The sequence below is a fragment of the Pollicipes pollicipes genome, unplaced genomic scaffold, assembly GCF_011947565.3.
Source record: "Pollicipes pollicipes isolate AB1234 unplaced genomic scaffold, Ppol_2.1 Scaffold_4295;HRSCAF=5057_pilon_pilon_pilon, whole genome shotgun sequence".
NCBI classification, from domain to species: Eukaryota; Metazoa; Arthropoda; class Thecostraca; order Pollicipedomorpha; family Pollicipedidae; genus Pollicipes; species Pollicipes pollicipes.
In genome coordinates, this window is record NW_023596461.1 from 41982414 (window position 1) to 42004684 (window position 22271).

Below are 22271 nucleotides of genomic sequence, written 5' to 3' on the forward strand. Positions count from 1 at the left end.
TACCTGATGGGCTTGCAGATATATGCACTTTCCAGCAATAATCTACTGGCTACTTTACTGGGAAGAAAGAAGCCCCGATATTCAAACTACCTATCTCCTACAGTTCACGCGTGCGCGTTTTCGCTTTTCACGTTGGTTTCATTTTAAAGGCTACGGATATAAGCTTGCAATAAGCACATCATCATACTCCCTACTAAGTTCTACGTATCCGGCTTCCTGGTTATGTACACCTACCCTATACAGGCTGAACAGCCTGTTGATAATCGGTTCGAAGGCGGTCCCATGTCCCGGCCGCCCGTTTATGCAGCAGTTTTGGCATGAACGTTTTCAATTTCTACGCCGACTTCATTGCAGCGGTTGGCGGCGTAGGCTTGTCAGGCACATCATCATGTTTGACGTTCAATTTTACGCGATTGGCGCGCTGGTCATGTACACCTACCAACAACAGTTCCGTTCACTATCGACACAAACAATAGCCCGACGGCCCAGCTGTTCCGGCTTGCATCATTCACGTGTGCACGTTTATACTTCTCATGCCATTACATTTTAATGGTTAGTGACAAAGGTTAGATAAGCACACCATCATACTCGCCATTATATTCTACGAAATCGTTTTCGCGATCCTGTGTGCCTCCCACCAATAGTTTGTTCGTTATTTGTACGCAGATTTTCGATGTCCCGCCCGCCCGCAACGTTACTTCCGCTGCTAGCGGCCGTGCCGCATTGAAGTCTCGGGATCAGTGACGTCACCGCCCTGCACAGAGCGCGTGGAAACCCTAGGTGTGGGAAATCCATGCACGACATCCTCCCGATGTAACAGATTCGAGGTTGTGCTCCGGTGCTCGCGCCTGTAGAGGTGCTGCTAAAGCTTGACGTCACCGTTGCACTTGAAGGCCGCACCGCTACGGGCTGGTTGCAGACCGTCGTATTGCTGCCATTTGTGCATCTTTCAACAGGCTTTTGCATAGGTGAAGGAATGTGTCATAAAGTATATATCTATGTTCGAGCTTTGACGGGATCAAGCACGCACCAGATGGTTCCACGTGGGAGGAGAACGTCAAATTTTCTCTGAACTCGAGCTAATTTGGAACGAATTTTTGCTAAATCACCCAGCATCCTGGTGTAAACCTTTTGCCCCGGAAGGGCGGGAGGGGGGCGTGACGCCGTGTCCTTTCTGGGTTAAATCCCTGGTCTGGATGCGTTCTCTATGTGGTTTTAGGCAAGTATTTGTGGCAAATGCAGTGCATCCCCTCTTCTATGGCGTGAAGGGCTTGCATCTTCATCCAGATATGACGTTATATCACGCATGCTTAGATTTTCACAGTCCATTTGAACGTGTGATGACAGCGATATTCAGTTTCCTGTGCGTTGCATGGCAGAACAGGGCGTCAGTTCGAAAAGATATCATTGATTTTCTCGATACAGTACGAACACATGGTAGTACCAACAGGCGCACAATTTTCGTTGATCACTCCGTGTGTCTCTGGAAATCTTGCGGGAGGCCAATTCACCATTGGCGCATCTCAATTTGTCATGGAAGGCATCAATAAATTATAAATCTAACCGCCCTCCAGGCGCCTGGAAGGCACTTGGGCGTCCGAAGAGGCCCCAGCTCAAGTCGGGGAGGTGGCGGCCGCCACGGAGGCACGCCGCCCGCCCTCCTTCTCCGCTCCGAGGCTTCGCCATTGATCAGTTCGGATGCGGCAGAATCCATGTGTACTGTCAGTGGCCTTGCATGTTATGTCATCATATATCTCTTTATGGTTGCCGCCCGTTCGTTTTTAATGTCACGTCAAATATCCCATGCTATTGGCAGATACATCTCTACTGAAGGCTAAGAAGTCTTTGATGGCGACAGAAGAGTTGGGAGACGATGAATATACCCTCGACCACACAAAGCTCATCAGCGCCCCAGCCTTGGGTAAGTGGGCTTACGTACCTTTCACCCCTGCTTGAATTATGTCTTAGATTGGTCATATTGTCTATGTTGTCTCGTTCAGGACGCGCGTATTGTTCTGATGATATTTTGGGCGTCACTAGGAAGCCACTGTGTTCCGTCTCTTGGATTTGGATCATGCCGTGCTCCATAGACACTGCTTCTAAATTAATGTCAGAAGGTGGCTGACGACAATGAATATGCCTCAGACGCGCTACTGCTGGAGTGGGGCCAGAGTCTGCGTCAGGGAGCCTCTGTTTCCTGTCTCTGGTGACGCTGACTGTGTCCCTCAGACGCACTGCTGCTGGAGTGGGGCCAGAGTCCTGCACCAGGGGGCCGCTGCCCCGCCTCTGGTGACGGTGACTGTGCCCCTCAGACGCACTGCTGCTGGAGTGGGGCCAGAGTCTGCACCAGGGGGCCGCTGCCCCGTCTCTGGTGATGCTGACCGTGCTCTTCAGACGCGCTGCTGCTTGAGTGGGGCCAGAGTCTGCATCAGGGGGCCGCTGCCCGCCTCTGGTGACGCTGACCTTGTGCCTCAGACGCACTGCTGCTTAAGTGGGGCCAGAGTCTGCACCAGGGGGCCGCTGCCCCGTCTCTGGTGACGGTGACTGTGCCCCTCAGACGCGCTGCTGCTGGAGTGGGGCCAGAGTCTGCACCAGGGGGCTTCTGCCCCGTCTCTGGTGATGCTGACCGTACTCTTCAGACGCACTGCTGCTGGAGTGGGGCCAGAGTCTGCACCAGGGGGCCGCTGCCCCGCCTTTGGTGACGCTGACCTTGTGCCTCAGACGCACTGCTGCTGGAGTGGGGCCAGAGTCTGCACCAGGGGGCCGCTGCCCCGTCTCTGGTGACGGTGACTGTGCCCCTCAGATGCGCTGCTGCTGGAGTGGGGCCAGAGTCTGCATCAGGCGGGCGCCGCGCCGCCGGACTCCGAGCTCGCCCACTTTGGCGTGTTCGGGGCCCCGGCTACAGGCCACCTGCTGCTCCTCTTCTGTCGTCGGCTCTCGCAGCCCTCGCCGGTCTTCTTCCGCGCGCTGCAGCTGTTCGAACGGTCAGTCGGTGATGGTGGGAGCAGCTGATGATGGACAGTCACTCCATGTTTGTGCACTGCCACGCGCCGACAAAGACAGCCGTGCGCCGAGCTGTTCGGCTTTTGGATAGATTCTTGTGTGCTCGACATTGTCTGTTTTGGCTGCCAGGTGATATAGAGTACGTGAGATCCTGATTGATATAGAGTACGTGAGATCCTGATTGATATAGAGTACGTGAGGTCCCGATTGTTCATGACTTAAGACATAATGGCTCGAGATGTGCTGCTCGTAAATTGCCTTAGACCGGACCACAGCTGCTGCTGCTGCCGCCTGATCCCTTATTTTGTTCGTTTTATATTATCAGATTTATGCAGGCGCACATGATGGAGATGTCCCAGTACATAACCACAAAGGTGGAGCGAGCAAACAGGGATAAGGAGTGGAAGAGCTTGCTGGAGCGAATACACAGTCAGGCCATTCTCAGAATGTTGTCCTGCGTCCAGATCTCTTCAAAACTTTCTCTGCATTACAAGGTGAGCATGTTTACTTGTACAGACGGTTGAAATCTAAGGGGTTTTACGGACAACCTTGGCTGTATTGTGTAGTGCATGGTCGCCTGAGCTCCGAGGGCTGCGCAGTACCTGACGACCAGGGATTGGTTCAGTGTAATCTGATTTCGTAACCTACATTCACTACAGTTACCATCTGCGACCAGGGAATGTAAAAAAAACTTAAGGAGACGACCGATCCGATCAACGGAGCTCTCTTCGCAGATTGTCACGACGAAGCGTGTGAAGGGCCTGCTTCGGGAGGCGAAGCACTGCTACAGCTTGGAGAGCGTAGTTAACTCAGAGGTCAGGGTTCTCAAGACCCTGAAATTTCAGGTATGTAATGCCAATCAATCATCAGCTTGATAGTGCACATTGCGATGGCATAGGCAGCGCGTGTGATGTGCAAAGGTGACACGAATGTTTAGAAGCTCGTTCACCAACGATGCATGTACGAGTAGGACTGAACTACTGGTAGTTTTGAGGAACATGGGATCCGTGTTACCGAAATTGTTAAGGCCTCTCGCTACTTGCATTTCGCAAGCATCGCCCTACATGTCCGCCGTGTAAGCCGCCAGGTTTGACTCGTCTGCGTTCGAGCCTGGCACTTCCACCTCTGCCTACCGATCGCCGGGCTTTCTGGCTACGTAACGCGTCCGTTCGTTCTTCGCCGCCCGTCCGCGGCTCCCGCCCACCTGTCTGACGGCACGCGCCGCCTAGGTAAGCTCGCCGACCTGCCTGGACACGCTGGAGACGCTGCTGGCCGTGGTGACGCGCCGGCGCCCGGACCTGCTGGAGCCGCTGAGTCCGGCACTGCCGTCGGCGGCCGTGCGCCTGCTCCGCTCCGCTTGTGTCCGGCGCTCGGCGCTCTACCTGCGCCTGTACCGGCGCACCACAGGCTGTGCGCAACTGGTGCCGGCGGCGCGCCGCCAGTACGCCGCTGTGCTGGCCGACAGCGTGCTGCTGGCCGCCGCCGTGCTGGCCGCCGCCGCCTTCCTGGTGCGCCGCGACAGCAGCGACGAGCTGGTGGCGCTGCTGGCTGAACTGACGCAGATCCCAGCCGGCGACCTGCTGGAGCTGGCCGAGCTGCTGCTGCGAGATCTGCTGCCTGGCATGGAGACCGACTGAGGGACGCGGGAACGGCTGCTGGTCGCAGGGACCGGCTGCTGGACCCAGAGACCGGCTGCTGTGCCCAGAGACCAGCTAAACGTCACAGGGACCGGCTGCTGGGCGCAGAGACCGGCTGCTGCGCCCAGAGACCGGCTGCTGCGCCCAGAGACCGGCTAAACGTCACAGGGACCGGCTGATGGCATACGGGCCAGCTGGCGAGCCGCGAGACCCGTTGACGGCCACGGGGACCGGATAATGAACGCGGAGCGGACGTATGAACACTGCGACACCCAAATGGGCACAGAAGCGTGCTTATAGGTGCGGGCCTGGTGGACACAGATGAAACGGTCGACACGGGTGTGTGCTATCATGTGTGTGTGTCTCATCAATATTCGGCTACCATCAGTCATTCTGTTTAGAAGTTGTCGGTGATATTAGTGTGAATGGCACACCTTTGCGAGCGCTGTGGTTGCAGATGCGGAGGATAGTTCTGTTGAAGTTAGTTCAGATGAGCAATGCGTTTTCTTCGTAAGTGGCTTTTTACGCCGAGCTTACTTTTGTTGATTAATATATCATCAAGCATATCTGTGTTGTTTTCCAATCCCAGAAAGAGCTCTTAATTTGCGCGCCTGTATGTATTCGCGTTCATGCTGAGCTCGCTCCACCGAGCGTGTATTCGCCGGACATTTACCCGCCATTTACACACCCTGGCCCAGGACGCTTTGCGGCCAGAGCGCTGTTCGTTGGCCGCTGATGGTCGCGCTCGCTGACGGCCGGCCTCCGTGCGCCGCTGTCGTCGGCGTCGGAGGCCCGCCACAGTATCCCACAGCTGGCAGCGCCTGGTCGCTGCCGGGACCCACCGCCGGAACCGAAGCCGTCGGTCCCTAACCGTGACCTGGGCCCGTGCGTGGCGTTACTGACGACGGGCCTCCAGGACCTGCAGCAGCTGGCGGCTGTTCGACGTCGCCTCGCTGGCCAGCTGCTCCGCCTCCTGCAGTGTCTGCTGCCGGAACTGGGCGTCCTCCACGTCATCCAGGTTGATAGCCACGTTGTGGAGGGCTCCCCAGGAGGCCGTCTCCAGACACCGGACCGCCACCTGCGCAAACGCACGGAGAAAGAGGGGGGGGGGCAATGGGTCAGCGGAGGCGCAACTGGGAGCGGTGCCTGAGCATCATCTCAGGAATTTAAATATTTCACACCTTTTCAAGCGTCAGTTTCCGGGGATAAATGACAACATGGACATATTCGACACAAACGACGATTATCCTTAACCTTCTGGCTTACATTTGGACCAGGTCACATTTAGATTGTGTTTTAGAGGTCCTGTGTCGACCGTCCACCCCCTTGCTGACGACAAACGAGTTATGTGTGCCCGGGCCGCACGCGCCTGAGATGCGCCACGGCTCGCCGAGGCTAGGCTATTTACCAACTCGCGTAACGTCCGCGACTACTAGCGACGCCACAGCGGCGGGTACCTGCAGGTCGGACTTGGTGGCGATGTTGCCGAGGGGCGCCAGCTCGGCGAGCGGCTGCCAGAGCTGCTGGATACGGCGCATCAAGCCCAGCGGCACCGCCACGGCCGAGCGCAGGCCCGCCTGCATGGCTGCCGCGCGCGCCGTCGCCTCCTCCGGCGTCGAGCGGGCCAGCTTCAGCGCCGCCTGGCGGATGGCGGCGGAGTTACACCGGCGGGGAGTTGGCCCTGTGAGCGACCGCATCGGTGTCTGGTGCTGAGGAGCCCGTCCACCGCTTAAACCGCCCTCTCAGCCCGTCCGATTCTAAGACCGCCCTCCCAGCCCGTCCGACTCTCAGACCGCGCCCCCCCCCCCCCCCCCCGGGAGGGCGGGGAGGAGGGAGGCACTCGACACCCCGTCGCGGGAAGCGACTGATCAATTTTGATGTGGAAATGAATTCTGTGACTCTAGACGGCGCTCATACAACGGCGACGTGAATCCAGCGCATGCGCGTGATGCGCGATGCTGTGAGGCGAGACACGTGAGGTTCCGATCTATCAAGACTGTACCATGTAGTCGTTGAATGCGGACGTGTCGTCATCGATGGCTGCCACCAGACCATCGACGATGTTGTGGAACACGGGTATCAGCCGGCGCATCTCAGTGTCCAGGTGTTCCCACTGTCTCTTCCCGTACGTCATCCTCCCAACCATGCTCGCCAGGCCTGCCCCCTGTCGGATGGAATATGAAGCAATGACACACAACATGTCGGCAGATGGTGCTGGGGAACGACTTCCACGGCTGCAGAGCGACAGGACCACGAGCATCCAGGCAATCAGGCATAATAGCAAGGCAACTGCAAGCACTTGCGAATGCGCGTTAGACGGAGCGACCCATCGGTCAGCACGCCAGACGGCCTGTTTGGAAGTGACAAACAGTTTGTGCCTCAGAAAGGCCCGTCTGCGACGGGACTAAGACGGATGACCTGGTCGGAATTCGGTACACAAGTACTACGCACACACGCATACATACACACCACGGATGCAAACTAGCATGGAATCTCATCGTCACTCTCGGCTGAAAGGGAGTCGGAGGGTACCAATGACGGGTTCGGACGGCCGGAGCGCGTCATCTTGGGAGCTCGCCGCTCGGGAGCTTGGGAGCACGTCATATTGAGAGTTCGGCGCTCGGGAGCTCGGGAGCACGTCATATGGAGAGTTCGCCGCTCGGGAGCTCGGGAGCACGTCATATTGAGAGTTCGGCGCTCGGGAGCTCGGGAGCACGTCATATGGAGAGTTCGCCGCTCGGGAGCTCGGGGCACGTCACATGGAGAGTTCGGCGCTCGGGAGCTCGGGGCACGTCACATGGAGAGTTCGGCGCTCGGGAGCTCGGGAGCACGGTCATCTCGGGAGTTGGGCGCTTTCTGCCGAGCAGCCGTGCGAACGACGGGAAAATGAGCCGTGTCTGCCCAGCGAGCGACCGATCGGCCGATCCCACACCCCGTCCCACTCCCCCCCCCCCCAACCCGGGCGCAGCTGACGACGGCTCGGTCTGGACCAAAGGTCACCGGTCAGGGAGGCGTCTCCCAGCGTCATTGCCAATGCACAGCCGTGCCGTATGCGAGGAAACTGAGGAGGGGAGGGGTACTGGCAGGGCTACCCGCTCCTGCCAGTACGGATAGCACCGCCTCCTCTCCGCCGCCACATAAACGCTGTGTCGTTTGCGAAGAAACTGGGGAGGGGAGGGGCGCGGGGGCTGCCCGCTCCTGCCAGCACGGATAGTACCGCCTCCTCTCCGCCACCACATCGACGCTGACATGGGAACGTATCACAATACGTATATATATATATATATATATATATATATATATATATATATATATATATATATATATATTGCGTATCACAAAAAAAGACCAGGCAGAAATCCGTGGAGCCTAACCTCTAGGTGCACATCATGCGTGCTGGGGCGGTGATTCTGTGCATATTCAGACTAAACCTGAAATACTGATACCAATTCCGCATACACCTAGCGAGGGAGAAATGTCACTGGCGGTATGTCCAGCTGCTGCCGCCGAACCTGCGGGTACATCTACCAGCTACGCAGCCGATGACCGACCGTGCCATGATCGGCAGCGAAGCACAGCTGTCGCGCCTGCGGAGGTGAGCCAGAGTTCGCTGCGGCCCACAGAGCCCAGCCACGCGAGCAAGGCTGCTGCTGTGTGAACTCTGTCGTCTAACTGCTCACCCTTACTGAGGTTCTAGGTCTGATCCACCAAACACGCGCACGTGTAATGCATTCAAAGCATGCCATGAATGTGGTGTACGAACGCAACATGCATTTATACCATCGGAAACGGACGCTACACTGTAAAGGAACTTAAAGACAGGCTTCTGCCTGTCTTTATAGGCCGAGTATACCCTGCCAAGGCACTTACATCAATCCCCTATAGGAATCAGGCTTCTGCCTGTCTTCATAGGCCAGGCATACCCTGCCAAGGCACTTACATCAATCCCCTGTCGGAATTCACGGATGTGGCGTGGCCCTGCATAAGCCTTCTCTCTCCGAGGAGCGCGACGTGCAGTACTGCCGGCTGGAACCAATTCCAGCGGCGGGACAGCTACATCGGACTCAAACAGCCCTATGCCATCAACGTCCAGTACCACTCATCGAAATCTGGGTTTTAACTCATGTCGTTTACCAGCTTCTGCCAGTCGTGAGTGCTGCATTTGCCCTCTGTTAAAAAACGATGCGTGGCGCAACGAACAAAGAAATATGTTTGGAAGAGTCGCTGTCTTTTATGAAAGGCCATTCGATGCTTTTACGGATCTTTATCATCGATCGTCTCTCCCTCATACATCCAGGTACACAAAAATATTGTCCTCACCTTAACACTATTCATGTTCGCCACAAGTTGGCCTAATCTGACGCGAGTAGGCGTTTTTAGGGGACAGTCACGTGATCTGACAAGTCCTGACATGACCGGACTTGCCAGGACCTAACGTGACCTGACTTGCCAGAACCTGGCATGACCTGACTTGCCAGGACCTGACATGACCTGACTTACCAGGACCTGGCATGAACTGACTTGCCAGGACCTGACGCGACTTGGATCGTTGACATTAAAACCCGGTTTCTGCGTGTGACGTTACCAGAACGTCACAATGTCCGTCACCAAGCCCAAATACTTGCCAGGTCCGTTGATCTGACTTGACGCAGCATTGCTTTAAAAGGCCCGTGCCATCTGGATGCATTGTGGCGGTACCACGGCACGGCAAGGGACCCCAAGGAGTTTATTTATTCGCCCCTGCTTGGGCAGTGAATTGGGCGATTCCAGAAATATTGCGCTACCTATGCTTCTGGAAACGCCTGCCTGAGCCCGTGCCTCTAAGCCCCTACCTAAGCCCCTGCCTGAGCGCACAATACCAACATCGCGTCACACACAACCGCTGCACAGGCACGTGACGACAGTGTGCCAGGCAAGAGGGCCTGTTAGCTGTTGTCGCCATCAGCGCTGATCGTCTCTATGACGCGAGCTCAACTAAGCTCTCAAGCTGCAAGCGAAGCCACGGGCTCAGACATTTGCATATTGATCGTCACCGACGCTGACCCGATGGCCCAGCGCTGACGTAAAGGAATAAGGCCATCGCTGCGCTGGGAAATTCACAATGTTCATTTGCTTGGGTCGTTACTATCGACACCATGTATGAGGCAGAAGCACTCCATGTCGATAAGGCCAGAAGGTCAGTCGGACATTACATGGCGTCACCATCGTAACGAATTGGTGTCGTTCACCACAGCACGTCAAAAGTGTGCAGTGATAGCGACCATCGTTCCGAATCAGTATGTTCCACGCAAGCCGTTCTTACATTTTAGCATTGGACATCTTATATTCAGATGACTGCTTTATCTCCTGTAGTTTTCCTTACTACCGCAGCAAGGTTCTGTGCTGCCTTTCGCCAGTTAGAAAACCATGGCTTTATTAAGGACATATCAGCTGGCTACCCTCAAAACTGGGGCAGTCAAACATGAGGTATGTATGTCACACACGTCCGTGTAGAACACAACGCAATTCACCACACTGGGTGGTGCGGTACACTACGTACTGCATTATCGTACAACTACCGTATGCCGTATCGTGCCGTGCTCGGTACATAAATCTTCACGACGTACCACTGCGGGGACAGGTTACGAGGTGAACCAGAAAGCGAAGGAAACTTTTAAACTAAACTAGTGGAGAGCAGACCACGCGGGCTAGCTCGACCACACAGACCACGCATCAGACAGCAAGAGTGATTGTGATCTGGAAGAGTGCCGGAGACTCAGCTATTATAGACCAACGAGCCGGGATGGGGGAAGCCAGGGTCGCCATACTTCTAACTAGTTCCCCACGGTCATCACTTTCAACAAACCCCACAATACAGTGCGATGTGACGCTGGGCAGCCCCGCGGCTCGGATGGTACCAATCGTCACGGATCAGATCTATGCTGGGTGAGTGGCGGGCGGCGGACTCGAACGCCGGGTGCAGCTGGGACGCACCGCACGTGGATCCGCCGCCGACGCCGTCGATGGGTCCGACAGCTCGGATCCATCAGCCGGCCGTCCATCAGCCATCACGGATGCACGAATCCGTCATCAGGGGCGCATCCATCACCGGTCGCGCTACCCGGCCGCGTTTTCCGAGCCGCTGGTCGTCAAATGAGCCGGTGCGCGCGCTCTCCGACTCGACAAGGAGCGGCACGCCACCTGGCGGCCCGCCTCCAGCGGCGCCGATGTGTGTGCGTGCGTGTGTGTGTGTGTGTGGTGAGAGTGGAAACAAAAACCACCACGTTTGTCAAACTGGTGTTGAGGTGAATGTGATTGTCATGTGGCCCACACTGATAGGCCTCTGCAGGATCCCTGCGATGCTCAGCTCCCTGGCAATTCGAGACACGCCGGACTGGCGCGTATTTGTAAAATACCTCATGTACGCTAACCTAAATGGAGCACCGCCATCTCCGCCAGCACTGCGACGCGTTTAGCTATTGATTACGGATCACAGGCGTCAGTTACAATAAACACACGGCGAGAGCACTGGGATGCGCTGTGTCTCCACGATGTCGACACCGATAGTTGCCACTCTTTTGGTTCAATACCGGTTACGAGCTCTGAGCTCCTGAACAGTCTTCAGTGAGAGGTTTGCGTCATGAGCGGCAATCAGCGATGTCAAAGAAATTATTGATGACACACACAATGACTAAAGGGCGATTAGAAAGCCTGTGGTGACTCGTGACCTTTGTGTCAGCTTCTATTGACAGCCGACAGCGGTGATCGAACCTCGAGCTAACTGTCCAGACCATCGGAGCTACGGGTTCAGGCTCGCCGGCCTCAGACGATTCCTAACTGCGATGTTGACTGCAGTTATCTCTAAGGCGGCTTCCGAGAGCGCCCACTGTTACTGGTAGATGCTCGCTGTACGCTGAGAGAGTTACGCCTGCCGGCGCATTTATCTCAAATTAAGTACATAGGACTTCACCATGTGCTTTGCAGAATAGATTGGCTGTTTTATGTTGCCAACAGTCGCAGCGTGACGCTACAGCAGCTATGCGTGAATTTTGACCTTCGCATGAGCTCTGCGGGAGGCGAACACATGGCAAAGGTGCTGATATTTTGGCAGTGTTCTGTCTCACACGGCACAGACCGAGGCATGCACACTAACGAGTCAATATTTTGTATGTTCGCGACTTGATAGGGTTAAGGTAATGTCTACTTGTTTAATTATTTTCTGTCCTGTTCTGCCCTCTGAAAAACAAACATGCAACTTCTTTGTTGATTCAGCCCCTCTAGTAGTATATCGCACACATTAATGGACACCTATGACCGTATATACTTGACATAGATGACAGACATTGCATGAATTGATTGACACAGCCAGGAAGCGACACGCATTGCCAGAGATGTTGGTGTCAACTGCTGGTTGGGACTTCCACGGCGCGCACCGAGGCAAGTGGCAGGGACATGGCAAATGGCAGGGACATGCGAGGAGGGCTCATCACGCAGCCCATCATTATCTCAAGACGGAAATTCGCAAACGATTACACTGGACGCGCGTTTCGAGGAACAGTTCGTTGATAGCAGTTATAAGAGGGGATAAATATTTAAGACATAACCGAAAAGCTGTCATTTTGTATTATGTCTGACAGGACAAAAAAGCGGGTGGAACATTTCGGCATTGTTTGTTGGATGGGTGGACGTTTAGAGCTGGCCTCATATCAGGCCATATTTGTCCTGCTCAGGAGCCTCTCAGCGCTTCCCCGCACCACGCTGACTCAGCGAAACATCTGCCATCCATCGCTCCGACGTTAGCCGACCGCCGGGCCCGTACCAGCCTCCTGCAGGAGCGTTAGGTTCCGCCTCCAATAAATCCTTGGCAACTGTGCCGTTTAATCGTGTTTGAACGCGCACGCGGTTCTGTGACCACGGGGCTGTACCGGGACGCAGTGGGACCGCTGGGGAGTGGTCGAAGCTCATGATCGCAAGGCCGTTTTGAGTCGGCGGGTAGCCCGGGTCAGGGGACTAAGCCTACACAAAACAAAAACAGCTGTATTCTTTCTGAAAGAAGCTGAAACTGCTATAATGAGCATGGTACGTTAATTCCCCCAAAAACGGAGCAACCGGAAATTCTTAACGCATTTACACATTTCCTAGCGTTAATGTCCAATAATATTGCTGTATGCAGGCATTACAGTAACCTGTCGGCGTTCCATGGCCCATGTTTAAGTCAGAACATTGTCAAAATATTTCAGCGCTAAAGCGGAAAGCCAGCGAAATAGTGCGGCATGAATCGGAAAACATCGCAGATTTCTACATGCATAATCATTCATTTTGTCAGGTCAGGTCCCCTTAAAGCCTGTTCTGTACTTGATCTTGACATATGTGGCTAGCAGCTGAAGCACATCTAAATATCGACAACGAAGGCTTGACTTTCACGTCATCTCCATGGATTGCCACCAGGCATTTATCGCACCACATATTTAAACGCAGGACGCAACGTCGCAGACTCACTGTGCCTAGGCCCATCATGAATGATTACAGGACTCACATAGCGTAAACATACATTAATTGATTTAACTGATAATTTATCTATTAAGACCATGTCTGCAAACCCTTTGACTCAAACTCGGACCAAGAGCCTGAGCTGGACTCCTGCAAAGTGTGCCGGTCTGATTCAGGCTGCCGCGGATATTTTCGTTGGAACCAATCCCTGAAGATGATGAGGGCCAGCTGTCACCGCAGAACAAGTACACTCATGTTTTGCAGACGTTTTCGATGGTTTATTCATAGGTCTCCGAGGGTCTAACGACCAGCAAATGCATAGGGTGCCTGGTTGACAAGTCATTAATACGTCGGTACACACCTTTCTCGCTTTGCGTTCTTTGCTCCGATTTTGGTTTCGTGCTCCATCAAAGATTGCCTTAATTCTCCTACCGCAAATGAAATATTTTCAACTTAATCAATCTTATAATTATATCTGGATTGATTTTGCTGTAGATGGTGCAAATACACGCATACCAAGAAATGGAGAATTCACCATCCCATTGCTCCTATTCCGACCAAAAACAAATCTCATTTGGACGGAATAAACAACATAACGCATGACATTTTACTAGCCCGATGTTCTTGTGCTAGCGTACAAACAACAACAGATGACCATCGGCATGGAGTCTAAAGAAATATCCTCCGCTACAACCCAGTCTGCACAAGCAACATCAGATAACCATCGGCATGGAGTCTGAAGAAATCTCGTACGCTTCAACCCAGTCTACACAAGCAACATCAGATAACTATCGGCATGGAATCTGAAAAAATGTCCTACGCTACAACCCAGTCTACAGTTGTTTTTACCGGGCCAGAAATCGCACGCAACAGAAATTCGGTTCCAAGATAGCAGGATCTATCATCGTTCAGATCTGAGCGATGAGTGCCAGTGTGCTATTTAATCGGTTCATTAGTGGCGAGACGCCCACAAAATAGCTAGATCACAGTCATGCTCCAAAGCCGAGGTTTGCATAAAATAAGCTCTGGGATTTCTTTTACGTCGTGATTTCCCTAAAGGACTCGTAATGTGGGCTGAGAAAGTCATGCAGGTTTATTTCCAACGTGGAACGCCAAGCCATGCAACCTTGGATCGCTCAGTCAAAAAGACAAAGTTATTTTCCCCCAAATTTGGGCTCTGCGAATGATTCATGACCCGATAACGAGTTGAAGAAGGAAATGCTTCCATATTTCCATTACTTTCATTCGACGTACCAGGAAAACGGGCTGTAACGCACACCTCAAACGTCCACGCGTGTTACTTATCGTATGATGGGTGATGCATATCCATACGAAATCCCGGTAATGTTTCTCGCGCTACTCATAGCCTCGACTCTTCTCGATTTTTCCGAATCGCCAAAACTCCGATCTTACTTTTCTAAGGAATACAACACACGTGGTCGCAGACCATTCTACTCAACACCCGAGACCGCAGCGTTCGCAAAGCCTTGCGGGCATGCCTCACCCGAGATTCTAACTCGGATCTTCCACGTGAGAGCCCACGGTCCTAACCCAATGTCTTCTCTACTGATGCTTGTACGAATTGTAGGCACTTTTTAACGCGACATGCCACGGCTCACACAACTCTACCCCCAACAATGATTCTTCTCCAGAAGGTGAACTGCATCAAGTGCTGGTTTCGTGAGGATAGCAAACATCTCTGCTCTATTTACTCATACGTTGGCCAAGCTGTATGTATGCGTAAATTCGTTAAGGTTTTCTACCTGTACCAATTAGTTTGAGCTCGTCAATACCGTAATGCATTTCGCCACTAATGCATATTTGGGTCATTCGCTGGTCCAGTTCCGTCGTCGAATGAACGGATCAATAATGCATGAATTCATACAATCCACAGTCGTAAGTCCTTTCTTAAACCTAAAAGCAAAGGATCAAGGATCAGAGATCAAGGCATAAATAGATTAGCTATGACATAAAAAACTTAGGCACATTCGTCCAAAACTAACTTACTTGCTCTTCGTAAACTTGTCGTCCTCCTGAATAATTGGTACGCGTGATCTCTGGGAGCCCTTACAATGGCCACCTCAACTTGCCCTGGCTAGCGAACATTTGGGAACTAACAACTACTTAAGGCTTTGCAGTGTAGTTTCGCAGGAAAGTTTCGGACCGATTTGGCTGATGATGCTGAGTGCCCAGAAGCAGCCGTGCTTTATCATCAGAACTTCTCAGATCACATATTTCACGTGCCCTCTTACTTCAGAAGCGATAGGCGTTCTGATCATGCTTCTGACACGCGAAACTGCATGCTTCATTGGCGACGCGCCTACCACGTGATGGCCCGGACCCAACATCCAGCAGACAACACGGGCCTTCACCCAGAGCTCAGAGCTCCGCTCTGCTTCAGGACGGCCGTCCTGGTCTTGGAAACACCACTCTACTTCTTGGTTTTTGGTTGACTGTAGTTTTCCCTTTGGTTACTGGCTTCGGAGTCCACTCAAAGGCGGATAGGGGGCGCATTATGCCCAATCGAAGTGAATGAGGTGCTGAGCGTCCCCTATCACCTCTGTGAAGCCCTCTGCCTGAAATAAGGTGCCACTGCTCAGGAACCGTGCAAGTCCTCCCAGGCTGGGTGCTTCCGAGTTTGCGTTTATCAGCGCTCCCCACAAAAATTATGAGGCACACTTCTACTTGTTCCTGGCGCGTCCCTCTTGCCACGCTTGAGGGCGCACATCTCGATTTAGGTGCTTCTCTGATGAGACTTGAGGGACACCTGTACTTTAGCTTGGGGCACCCAATTACCTACAGACTTCGGGTGTCCCTCTACAAGGACATTGGGACGTCCTCCTGACAAAACTGCAGCCTCGCTCCACTCCAACTCTGAGGACGCCGCTTATCCTAATCTTGTAATGCCTCTCCGCTGAGTCCTGGGCGTATTTTTGCCTCGGATTGGGGAATGGGGGGCGTCTCTCCACCGGAGCTTGGGGCGCATTCTATCTGGATTAGGGGCGTTTCGCCGTCCGGACAGATAATCGTCATGTGACTTTGGCTTGGGGACACCGTTCTGGTTGGGTTCCGGGGCCGCTCATCCCTGGCTTTGTGTGACGAGGGCCGCCTTCCTGTGACACAGCGATAAGGTTTTCCACAGGTCAGGCATGCTTTATCAGTGTACCGAGCGGCTGACTCACTATGCAGACTACCTTAAGCACCGATGCATCCACGAACTGCTATGAGCAAAGGCTACTCAGATAACCGATCTCGCCGTCCACCAAGTCATGTCTTGCGTTGGCCTTTACACATGAGCAGCGCATACTATTCTGGCCGGGGTCACGGGTCACTTCTGCCCGATCCGAGCAGCCGCTCTCGGCGCGCTCGAGCCGGGTCGTGGGCGGGTCCGGTCCGGTCGGCCGGCCCGGTCGGCCGGCCCGGGCGGCCCGCCCGTCGGCCCGCGGTCTCCAGGCAGGCCAGGGCCGTTTCGTCAGCGGGACGGCCCACCCCCGTCTGGCCCGGCCGCTGCTCGCCAAAACAGTGTATCTGGGCGGCCGTCGGCCGGGAGGAGGCCTGTTCTGGCCGGCGTCCGGCCGCCGGGGATCGATACCCCGGGGGCCAGTCCCGCCGGCGCCAGGGCCGCCAGACGACGCGACCGCAGCGCCATCTGCCCCGCCGACCTCCTCCGCGTCCCAGCACCTCGCGACGGGCACCGTCGGAGCCGACGGCGCGTGAGAGGTGCCGTGTCCGACGCGCCCGCGGCAGTGCTTTGCCAGCGATGGGTGGCGTGCCCGTCTTGTCACCTCAGTCCTCACCGTCGGCCGCTGCCAGAGCCAAGGCCGGGCCAGGGAGGTCGTTCCGGTCGCCCCGACGAAATTCGCCCCGGCGGCAGGCCGCAATGCTGACTGGGGCAGCGAGGCGCGGTAGAAAACAGTTCTCCGAAGAAGGAACACGTGACGGCAAACCAAAGACAAAATACCGCCGACCAGTGAGCAACAGTTCGTTATAACGGGAGAGACGGCCAGAGGACGCGGTCCTCTGTATGGGGGGGGGGGGGGGGGGGGGTGGGTAAATAGCCCCTTTCACAGCAGGAGAGTAGCTTCCATCAACAACATACTTTTCCTAGTGCGTTTGCCTGGCCCCCAAAAACGTATAATGGTTGGTGGGGTGCGACTCCGAACGGAAGATTTGTTACCTGACGGTCGGCAGAAACAAGTATCTTTGTTAGCTCTTCGGCACCCGCGAACTAGGTTTAGAACGCGAGGCTCCAATGGCATGGTAGCTAACCGCTGATTCCCGGGTGGGCAGGTAACTTATGCCGAGCGCGGTCTCTCAAAGGGACCGGAAAGCAGTCACATACAGATGGTGACAAAACAAGACAGGCCAAGCTTCCTCCACTGAACGTCTCACCCTGACTCATAAAACGGCGCCGCGCGCAGGCGTCTTCATGGCGATGTTCACCTATCAGGGCATGGGGCACCCTCAGCAGGTCTCCGACTCAGAGGTTTTCAGCAGGGGGACAGATACTCACCAGAGCGGCGCAGAGAGCAGCGACAGATCCGCCACCTGGGGCGGCCGAGCGCGCTGCCACCTGGCGGACGAACTGGGAGACGGGCAGGGCGGCCAGCCGGCCGGCCGCCGGCGCCGGCAGCCGGTACTCGATGATCCGCTGGCTGAAACCGACGGCCGTCATGACGTCATCCGGTGACCTCAGCGTCCACTGGGTGCGGCGACAGGCGCCGATTGTCCGTCTGCAGCCGACTGTCATCGCCTGCGACCCCCGGCGAGCATGGTAACGGACGCGCGGCGGTAAAGGCCCGTGACGAGGAGGCGGCCGGGGCCCGCACAGGCCGCGGGCTGGATATGGCGGGATCCAGACGGCGGCGGGATGACCTGGGGTCGAGAATCGTGAGGGGAAGAGACGGCTCGTGCCTTGGTATTGGAAGCTTTGCTGGACACGGCAGACCCTTGCGTCGTGACTGCGCCACACTAACGGCGAGATGACTCTGCTCTCGCGGACGCAAAGGCGGCGAAATGCAAAGCGTCCGCCGTCGGCGTGCGAGCGTGCTAACCGCTAGACCTAGCCCTGGAGGTCTGTTTGGTTGTGCTTGGCGGAGCGAGCCTCCCTTTGTGCGTCCGGGAAGAAGGCCGGCGGTGACAGCGACAAACCCGCGCTCCGGAACTTCCACACACCGACCGATGACTCAGGGAGTCGACGGCGAGTTGAGTCAGAATTATCGCTGCGAAAATTACGACTTCATTCGGCGAAGCGAAGTCGAGGGTCGGATTTAATCTGCGGACTGTGCGGGCGCTGCTGCGAGCAGGGGCGACAGGAACCAAAAACTCGTTGGTGGTTTTAACAGACCTGTGATGACCGTTGATATCGCCCAATTTGAGCATGTTGATGGGCCTAAATGCAGCTCAGTTTATACCCTTTACAGTTGTGGCTATTTCAATGGACGTCAGTCGTTTCCATGCCTGCGGCGCCGCGCTTCATATGTTCATGAATGTGACCTTTGGTCAGACCGCTGTTCCTACGTATACCGGGCGTTCCAGAAGTAAGGGAACGCTGCTAATGTCACACAACTCGGCTTCCATGTAGCACCAAACAATGCAAGCCCGTCCGTGGATTCAAAAAACGTGAGAGTGATACATGGATACCAAAAGACTCACTCCAAGACTGCAGATCAGCAAAATCTGTTGTAAATAACAAAACAAAGCCTGATATCACCTCCTCGACATGCGCTCCCCGGTGTTACAGGGACGTGCTAATCTTATGCGTGAATTTTGTTGTATGTCGGCAGAGAACCTTAGAGATGAACGCTACGATCGCTTCCACAGGTGCCTTAAGACCCTGCAAGTCCGCGGTTTTGTCTTGAAATCCTGGTCCTCTCCGTGACCCCATAGAAAAAGCCCAGGGGCTTAAAGTCAGAGTGACGTGCTCATATGTTGTCGGTCTTGGATAATATGTCTCTTCCTCCAAAGCCCTCGCAGAACAGGCCTCTTGCTGCGGTCGCTGCGTGGGATAAAACGCCATCTTCCTAGAACGATTCCGAAGAGAGGCCAGTCTTATGCGACGCCGGATACGGATGGCAAATTTGCGGACGATCTCGCAGAAAAGGGTTTGGGTCACCATCACGATTTCTCTCTCTCTCTCTCTCAATCACCGCTTTCGAACTAAAAAGTCCCGGTGATGCCTCGTGGGCCCATGGCGACCCTGTTGTTCCATGGCGACCCTGTTGTTCCATGGCGACCCTGTTGTTCCATGGCGACCCTGGTGTTCCATGGCGACCCTGTTGTTCCGGTTCGGTGATTGAGCCCGGGGGCGCGGCAAGGCTTTCCTCAAGGGTAGCGGCCCGGAATTCGGCGAGTACGTATCACGCCGATATCCAACTTTTGTCGGGAGCCACCTGTAGTAAAACATGAAAAATCCGGACCTAGGGAGAGGAGGGGAGGGACACATTGGCTGCGCTACTGATCACGCCTGTCCACCGCTGGCAAATGAGCCTGTCTGAAAACCAGACGGGGCTCAATCCGTACGCCATTTAGGTTCGCCTAGTCCTCAAACCAGCGAGACACTCTTAACCTCACCGCCCTGTCATCCCCGCTCAGGACGTCCGAAGCGTGTGGTTTGTATGCATGGAAGTTAAGGCCTTCCTTCAAACGGCGTTGGAGTGTCGCCTTCACATGCCAAGTCTCTGAGGGCGTCGACGTAGGAGTCTTAGGGGTAAACCTCCACAAGCACCTTCACCAAATCGATGGTACCCCAGACCGAAGCAGTGGCCAGCTTGCTCTCGGAAGATCGAGAACAGACCTCTGCTCCTCAAACCTGCCACGTCACGCCCAGAGTCAGGCGGCTAACCAGGATTGATGAAACCGCCTGCTAAGCTCTCATTACAGGACTCTCCAAGACACCAATCAGGCTCAGTTGCATGACTTATCGAATGGTGTGCATTTAAAATCTATGATGCAATTACTTGGATAGAAAATGTGTATCATGCTAGCACGATATTTAGCGATCTCGCATTCGGTCATCTTTTGGACCCAGAACGAAATCAATCAGTTTTTTACACGATTCCACTTGCTCATCGGTAGGGTTTTGAACACAAATGTGTAGTATTGCCACATCTGACTTGACAAATTTGCATGTGCCGATACGTTTCTGTCTAGCCAATGTATCTACCTGCGTCTAAGTCCACTATGACAGGTAGTGCTAGCGCTTAGATTATTGAATCACCCGGAAGAGCATTTAGACGTGCGTTTTATCCTCTGTATCTCTGCGCAGTGGTGTCTAAATGCTTTGACGATATATCGCACGGTTTGGTTGCCTATTGAGTGTTTGACTGTGCGAGTAAACACTGCATTCGTTGTTCACTTCCATAATTGATTGAAGGCATGTCGGTCTGTTTTAGGCGCGCTGTTTTTGATTTTCACATTCCTCTTAAGGGAGCGCGACGCGCGTCGTCACGCTCTTACGTGGAGCGCCAGCGACTGCATTGGCCACATCAGCGCTCAGGAGCCATGGCGCAGCCGGGATTCGAACCCGGGCCCCAACGTGGGAGCCCCGCGCGCTAACCACTCGGCTATTACGCGCCCATCTTTTCATATCTCCGTATCGAGGACGGGGAGTCAAGACCGTCAAAACGTCATTTCAAAACTTAAAAATTGCTATACCCGTTTCGCGGACGTTCCATACATTGACATCTATGCCCCCACAGCAGAAGCAATGTTCTTAATTCTGTTACGTTGCCGGTGTTTGAATGGTGTCACGCATCTTTGGCGCTATCACATAAAAATAATGACATTGAAGCAACACACGTCAAACCTAAGGCCGACAATATGCAATGATGACAATGCCGATGATATGACAATATGCAATAATGGCAAGATGCCAATATGTAATAATGACAAGATGACAACGTGCAATAATGACAAGATGACAATATGCAATAGCTGATTTGTTTCATTAAGTATGACGAATTCGACTTAAGTATTAAGTACCTTTGTAAGCCTCATCCCTTGGCAGCTTAACAATCACATGTTTTGCTACTAGGCATCTGTCATGCTTTCTGAGAATGCCATTTTCACAAGCTTGTGCAATTGAAACGACGGCTAATTTCGCCTCTTTTTTGGTCGTGCCGCATTTCTGCAGGCAGGCTAGAGCGGGTTACTGAGGATTATTCTGGGCTGTTGACCAGCATTAGACCGAGCTGGCCAGAGGAACTGTAAAACCCCACGAGGTCAAAACGGGCCGACCAAGCTTAGATCCCCCATTTTGGGCTTGCTGGATCTGCTAAATTCAATATTTGTTTTTACCTGCCTACGAACACAAGACGACGCAACGCAACAAAGAATTTTCCGTGTGTGAGCAGACTGACAAACTCGCGCCTGACCTCCGGCTACAGGGGCAGGTCCTTCGCTCCAGAGGACCTCGAAATCACTGCCGTTAAGCTCGTGAAGCCGGCCTGCAGGCACCAGAGCACGGGCCGTGACCCGGAAATTTCGGGTCACGTCGCTTTGACCTTCATCTGGCTCTTAACAGGCGGCGGGGGCACAAACCAGGGCCCCCCGTCTGACGGGCAGCCCTCGGCCAGTAGAAATGGGCCTGCCTAGAGCGCCGTCCATGCACCATTAGCTGATGGGGGAGTGTGGCCCGCGCGACGACAGCCGCTTGACTGGACAGCACCGACTGGAAATAATGCAGCCGTGGGCTCGGACAGAAACGCTGCCGACAGTTCAACTCAGTGACCTGGCCCCCCTTAACTCCCGCCCTGATTCGCCGTTTTTCATGACGTGGACTGATGGGGGGGGGAAGGGGGGGGGGGAGCGCCCCGCTAGCGCCTCCAAACTAATGAAGATGGAGCTTAGCGCAAGACATCAGTAGATTTGTATCTATAAGATCCTAGGATTGACAGTTCTTATTCTATTGGATTCATAACTGATCCCATTATAGCGGGTCAAAGGTTTTATTTTCCACAAAATCGCATCTTTTCAGCTTTACAATACATCCCTACCAGATCATGTCTTTTCACAACACGAAACTTAAACAGGCGTATTTCTTGTTAAGTTCCAAGTACAATGGCACATCTTTTCATGCGTTTTGAGCGTATATTCATAATGTTTTGCGCTGTTGTGTAGCAGTCGCGGCCCGCCACGCGCGTTCCTCGGCATGATCGGTGG

At 54.2% G+C, this 22271-nt stretch overlaps 2 protein-coding genes across 2 annotated transcripts in view; one reads left to right on the forward strand and one right to left on the reverse strand.

Moving 5' to 3' along the window:
• The first annotated feature begins 1803 nt into the window (after nt 1-1803).
• Nucleotides 1804-4640, forward strand: LOC119097561 (cyclin N-terminal domain-containing protein 1-like). The gene is made up of 6 exons (XM_037220594.1): nt 1804-1921; nt 2804-2984; nt 3329-3497; nt 3738-3848; nt 4233-4340; nt 4566-4640. The coding sequence occupies exons 1-6, from the start codon at nt 1804-1806 to the stop codon at nt 4638-4640; spliced, it is 762 nt and encodes a 253-aa protein (XP_037076489.1).
• Nucleotides 4641-5266: 626 nt separating this feature from the next.
• The window catches only part of LOC119096717 (formimidoyltransferase-cyclodeaminase), a 37092-nt gene continuing 20087 nt past the window's right edge, over nt 5267-22271 (reverse strand). The window contains exons 8-11 of the mRNA XM_037219615.1: nt 17623-17764; nt 6643-6804; nt 6098-6280; nt 5267-5718 (exon numbers count right to left, since the gene is read on the reverse strand). Coding sequence (XP_037075510.1) covers nt 5536-5718; nt 6098-6280; nt 6643-6804; nt 17623-17764 — 670 coding nt within the window. The 3' untranslated portion in view covers nt 5267-5535. The remainder of the gene's footprint in view (nt 5719-6097; nt 6281-6642; nt 6805-17622; nt 17765-22271) is intronic.